Below are 5,794 nucleotides of genomic sequence, written 5' to 3' on the forward strand. Positions count from 1 at the left end.
CCATTACCTAGACAATTATTTATTTTAAAAATCTACTCAGTATCCAAATTGGCATGAACAGAATGTTAAATAACCAAGAATATTTCAGATACACAAGATGTAAATGGATTTGCAGTTCTTTTGCGAAGTATGCGTCTCCTGTCGATTACATGCCTGAGCTTCACATTTAAAGATCCACAAAAGTAACTCAATGCTCACATGCACCCTCCACCATGAACATGGCCTTATTTAAGTATAGAGGCTATCACTCGACCAGACATTGGGGCACCACCCAGTATGCACATCTGCTCAGACAAAAAGGTGCAATCGTCATCTTACACTTACTGATTCAACCTAATACACTCAGGAAAACAATTCTGGAAAAAAAAAAAATTAAAAGATTTAAGTTGCCCCAGCTACACAGGAGCAATATTGGCAGGTGAGGTATTAGAACAATAGGGCCAACCCTTCTGGCAGGCCTACAACAAAAGCCTGGCATCCTCCCCCAGTGCCACACTGATCATCTGCCCAATCTGCTGTTCTGCTTTCTGCTCCCGGGCAGTGGCTGCCTGTGCTATATGTGGCAACCATGAACATCAGATGGCCACCTCTGTATGGCAGTACCTGGTCGCAGGCCCAGTCTGTTTTAGAAGTGCCAAAGCTACTCTTCAGATGTCAAGAGACCTATTCTTGCAACATTACAATAATGCATGCTACTCAGTATCATATCACATGATAACTGGCTGCCATGCAAAAGCCAGCCTGCTAACAAGCTTCCAGTAATTTTAAAAGAATTCTCTAGTTAAACTGATCTCATCATCCTAGGAGTGACATTTCTATCCCACATTATATATAAGTGTTTGCACCCTGGAGCCATTCTTCTGACACCTTAAACTTGAAGACCAGATATCATAGACTCATATATTGTTTCTGATATGAAGTCCATTGAAAGCTTTTATTCACTGAGTGTTTAAATTAATATATATTTTTAAATCCTAATATGTTGTTAAGCTCAATGACTCCTTGTTTTACACAGCGTGCCACCAGTTAAGTTTCACGCATTAGGCATCTTTGGAGCCCCAGATAAGATTTTTGTTTAAATAAATAAATCAATCCCATATACACTTCTCCACAACATGGACAGAAGGCCCAGTTAAGACTGGTTGGATAACTTAAGTATGTGTTCCCATATCTTAAACTATTCAGGTGTTTTTAAATTTAACCTTAAAACAAGAATTATTTTAGTTTGCACCAAGTTCATTTGTCACTCATATGTTGTTCCAAAACCCTTGTACTTGTTTTCATCCTTCAGTTACTGATACATCTCTCCAGAAATTCTTTTTCTTTTTAATTTAAAAATGCTATAGGGGAAAGCTGAAGAACTCCTCCAAGGAGAAAGTTTTACCATATCTTTATCCAGCTGACGATACATGATGTCATGTGTGCATGCACATGCGTGCTTTAATTTTAAGGTCACAGTTAGCTTAAAGCAACTGGAGCATATTATATGCCCATCAGGTTCACAGTTGCCTTGCATCATTTGGGAAGTACAAAGCAATTCAAGCATACTGGTGAATCTGGGCCTTCAGTTCATTAGTGCAGCAGTCAGCAACCTTTTAGGCTGCAGGCAACTGAGTCAGAGGGAGGCAGGTGGCTGGGCAAATGCTAGGATCCAGCCATGGCTGCTGCTGCCACTGGCCACTGCTGCTGAACAGCATAAGGAGGGTACCAGATGCTGGCTTTTCCCTGCAGCAGCATGGAGAAAACAACTGCTGCTGAAGCCCCCTGCTGCTAAGTGCCACCAGAGCTCCATATCTACAGGCTGGGGTATAGATTGCCAGCCCCTGTACTAGTGTACACCATGGAGCTTTCAGGAAAAGTGACAATGAAGCCACCCCTATGGCAGATTACCAACAATTAAACTCTTGAGAGACATCTAGCTCTCCCCTACCACCACTCATTTCAGCCAAAAGAAATGGAGCACATAAACAGCTGAGAGAAAACTGAACATACCATCCTCTCATGTCACAATAGAGCCGCTCATGAACGACCTGAGCTAGTGTTACAAATACCAGGAAGAGACAGCATATTCTTCATAAATACAGTACCATCCCCTCTATCATTAAGAGAAAAAGAGGGGAATACCTAATTTCCATTTCTGTATTATTATTTTATGTACCTTTTATCATTTGTCCCTGGCATGCATGTAACTACTTCTCTGAACAATACTACGCCTTCCTCCTTCATTCATATTAGTCTTTCCACTTTCTTTGTCAGGAACAGATCCCTTTCTTTTTGTCATTCTTTGACGCTTGGAAATTGAGCCATTTGCTTATACTGCTCATGAGAATCATCAAATAATGTTTATAATGGGGCCTGAACCTGCTGTCCTGTTTATAAGGCTACTTGTACTTCTGCTCCCTTTCTGGTCTCCGAGTGAATCCCCTTCACGTGTCAGGCTCTGTGCCTTTACTTTCCCCAGGTTTGAACTGACCAGTTCTCCCGCTCCTGGATTGGGCTAAGCCACAATTTGCTGTGTATCAATCAAGCTAATGCAGTAGGTCTGACTAGGTCTAGTTCTTCTCTTTGGGAACCTGTTCCTCATAAATTATACTGTGATCAAACTTAATTTTAAAATTAAGTTAATATATTGTTAAGCCATCAGAAGAATGCAGCTAGAGAAGAAAGGTTTTAAGACCATCTACATCAGGGGTGGGCAAATTTTTGGGGGTGGCAGGCTGGTCAACACCCTCCTCACCCACCCCACAACAGCCAAGCCCACTCAACCTTGGGCTCCTCCCTGCCACCAGCACCCAGCAGCAGCTGAACACACAGCCCCAGTTCATCCCACGCCCTCTCTGGACTCACCCCAGCAGGAGTGGACAAGCTCTGGACCAGCCAGGACCTATGTGCACAGCCCTGACCCCAGTCTGCTCTGCACCTGCTCCGAACTGCCTGCGCCCAATGAGCAGTGGTGGCAACGGCAGTGGCCAGGCAGAAGCTACTGTTGGGTACAGGGCAAAAACAGCTGCTGCCCCCTCACTGATGCCAGGCCCTTCTTGCTGCCAGGCCCTTCTTGCTGCAGCTACCTGGAGCCTGTGCACAGGCTGTTCTGCAGCTCCTGTCCACTGCAGTCCCCACTACCACAGTGCCACCTCCCAGCTGAGGAGCAATGGCAGTGAAAAGGAGCCACAAGGCATTCCAGGTGCAAGCTCCAGGGAGGCAGCAGCAAAAAGGGCCCAGCAGTGGTGAGGGGGAGGCAGCTGCTTTTCTGCCCAGCTGCTGCAACTGCCACTCATCATGGGCAAGCAGTCTGGAGCAGGCCAGGACTCCAGCTGAGCCAAGTCCAGAGTGGGTGCAAGGTGGGCCAAGGCTGGGGCTGTGTGTGCAGGTCCTTGCCAGTCTCCATGGGGCTGGGGCCGAAGGTGGCAGCAGTCGGAAGGAGTCACTGCCCCTTGGGCTGCCTAGAAGTGGAGTCCAGCCGCAGAGCTACCCCAGTCCCACTGCACACCTGGGACAGCGGGACATGCCACAGGCCAGACAGCACATGGGCCAGGTGGGACTGAGGGACATGCTGTGGGTTGGACAAAGTTCTTCTGCAAGCCATGTTCCTTTTTAAATTACTATAATGCTTTGGTGTTCCTAGGTTATGAACTTTTCCCTAGACAAAAATGCATTTTACAGGTTAAGATGACAGCAAATTCTTCAAGTTCGGAAGTTCTGATATTGCCTTTCATGTCCCTCTCTCCAGGTCCCTTCATCCCAATATCCAGGTCAATATACAGCATTCATAAACTGCTAGAGAGTAGCTCCAGTTCCATCACACCTACCTATTAAAGATATTTATTTCATTCATTTCCATCACCACATTTCTGTTTTTTTTTCAGGATGAACTTTTGTATTACAGAATAGAATAAACAGGCAATTTCTACTAAGAAAGAGATTAAGGGAAAATTGGTTAAAGTAATTTTTATCATCCAATACACTACTGACAGTACTAAAGTTCTACTACAACATGCCTATTGCCTAGAAATGTATTACAGCTATGTCAAACACAAACTAGATCTCCATGATGAAAAGCACATTTGCTTAAGGACAACTTCAAGAGGTTCTTTATTTAATTCAAAATCAAAAAGGTTTAGCTAAATGCCTCATCTAAATTTAACCAGACTAATAGCATGTGGACACTACAAGTATGGACAGATGTAAAACTGAGAACACTCTAATTACCCTGTAAAACCCAAGAGTCTAGACATGCATGCCACATTAGACCAGTTAAAATTTCCTGGAACATTTCAAAAGCACACTGGGAAAATTATGTACTAATTTGATTCTCCTTGAACCAGTTTAGTGTTACGTGTGGACATAGAGCATTCTGTGCCTAGTGTCTGGTCAGTCCTCTGGACATCCCAAACTGCACCACTCCTCACACCCCACAAACCATACTAGGGCTCCTCTGGGATGCGACTAGGACTCTACTGCCTACAGAAACAACAGTTCACAGGGCAGGGAAGCAAAAAGCCTCTGTATCAGTTTCAGTTCCATGCTACCGACCCTGGGCAGGGATCTCTGCCTTATCTGGGATGGTGCGGGGTGGAGGGGTAGCCAGGTTCTGGAGGGAGAAAGTAGAGGGCTTTATGGTTTGTGGCAAGCAAGGGGTGGTTGGGCTGTAACAGTAAAACACCTGTTAATTGCTGGGTGGAGGTGGTGGGGAAAGACCTCTATTGCCCAATGGGTATTTAACAAAACAGAATGGCTATCAATTCCACACTCAAGGAGAAGTGAATTAGCCCATCAACTGTTAACTGTTCCACCCCCTCTGCCTGCACTCGTGTACCCAGCCGTGCTTTCCAGGTTCCCCCTGCACACACAGTTCTATGCAACTGCTGGCAATGCAAGGTACTTGCAGCTTTCTAAGGAAAGTCCTTTTAAGCCTAGTGTGAGGAGACTATGGGAAGTCTCAAAGCAACCAACTCTTTGGAATGACACAGAGGCCCTCCACCCTTTATCCTCCCCGACACACGGACATATGCCTGGTCACCCCCTGTCTGAGTACTACCACAGAGTCCCATACTGTGCAAGCAAGCCCAGGCAGGCTGGGCAGGTGAAGCAGGCACAGGTTGCCTGAAGGCTGGTGCCCTTGCAGACTGCCCAACACAGAAACATTACTGAACTTGGAACTTCTAAGCCACTTGCTCCCCCAACCACCAACTAACAGGTGCCTCGTGCTGCCCTCCATCTTTTTTTGCTCCCTCACAGAAGCCCTTTCCTTCCTCATCTATGCCAAAAAGTGAAACCAATCTGTGAAGTTTGCCAAATAAAAAAAGAAACAAAACACAAAACCCGGAGGGGCAATAAAAGAGCCATCACGGCACAGTTTGATACAACCCTCACAGCTTACCTTTGCTTTCTGCCCTGCAACTACAGGTCAGCATGAAGTCCACTGCACGCTTCACCCACGCCCCTATTGGGGAGGGCATGATCTGCCCAGCCCCGTAACACCAAGCCCTGCTCCTTACCAGGAGCTCCTGCTGCAACCACCCTGGGCTATCTTCACACCCTGAACCAAAAGGGGGGGAGGGGGGGGGACGACGACTCTCCAAACATATATATGCGTCTCAGCCTCTTGAAGGCTCAGATCAAGTGTTGTATGTGCATTGCATCCCTCAGCCCGCTGCCTGCTTTGTCACACACCTGCATCCCGGGTAAGGACAAACCTGGTGGAAGCAGAGCAGGAGCTGTGCCTTTGAAGCGTAGGGTTAAAACAAGCTTGCCCTGATAAGATCCACAGGCTGCCGGCAGAGGCAGGAGAACC

At 46.3% G+C, this 5,794-nt stretch overlaps 1 protein-coding gene across 2 annotated transcripts in view; it reads right to left on the reverse strand.

Annotated features, from left to right (window-relative positions):
- The window catches only part of TRIM24 (tripartite motif containing 24), a 115,320-nt gene extending 109,846 nt beyond the window's left edge, over positions 1-5,474 (reverse strand). For both annotated transcript variants that reach the window (XM_025198927.1, XM_025198928.1), the window contains exon 1: positions 5,381-5,474. In XM_025198927.1, coding sequence (XP_025054712.1) covers positions 5,381-5,459 — 79 coding nt within the window. In that variant the 5' untranslated portion in view covers positions 5,460-5,474. The remainder of the gene's footprint in view (positions 1-5,380) is intronic.
- Positions 5,475-5,794: the final 320 nt, after the last annotated feature.

The sequence above is a fragment of the Alligator sinensis genome, unplaced genomic scaffold (assembly GCF_000455745.1).
Source record: "Alligator sinensis unplaced genomic scaffold, ASM45574v1 scaffold74_2, whole genome shotgun sequence".
Taxonomy (NCBI): domain Eukaryota; kingdom Metazoa; phylum Chordata; order Crocodylia; family Alligatoridae; genus Alligator; species Alligator sinensis.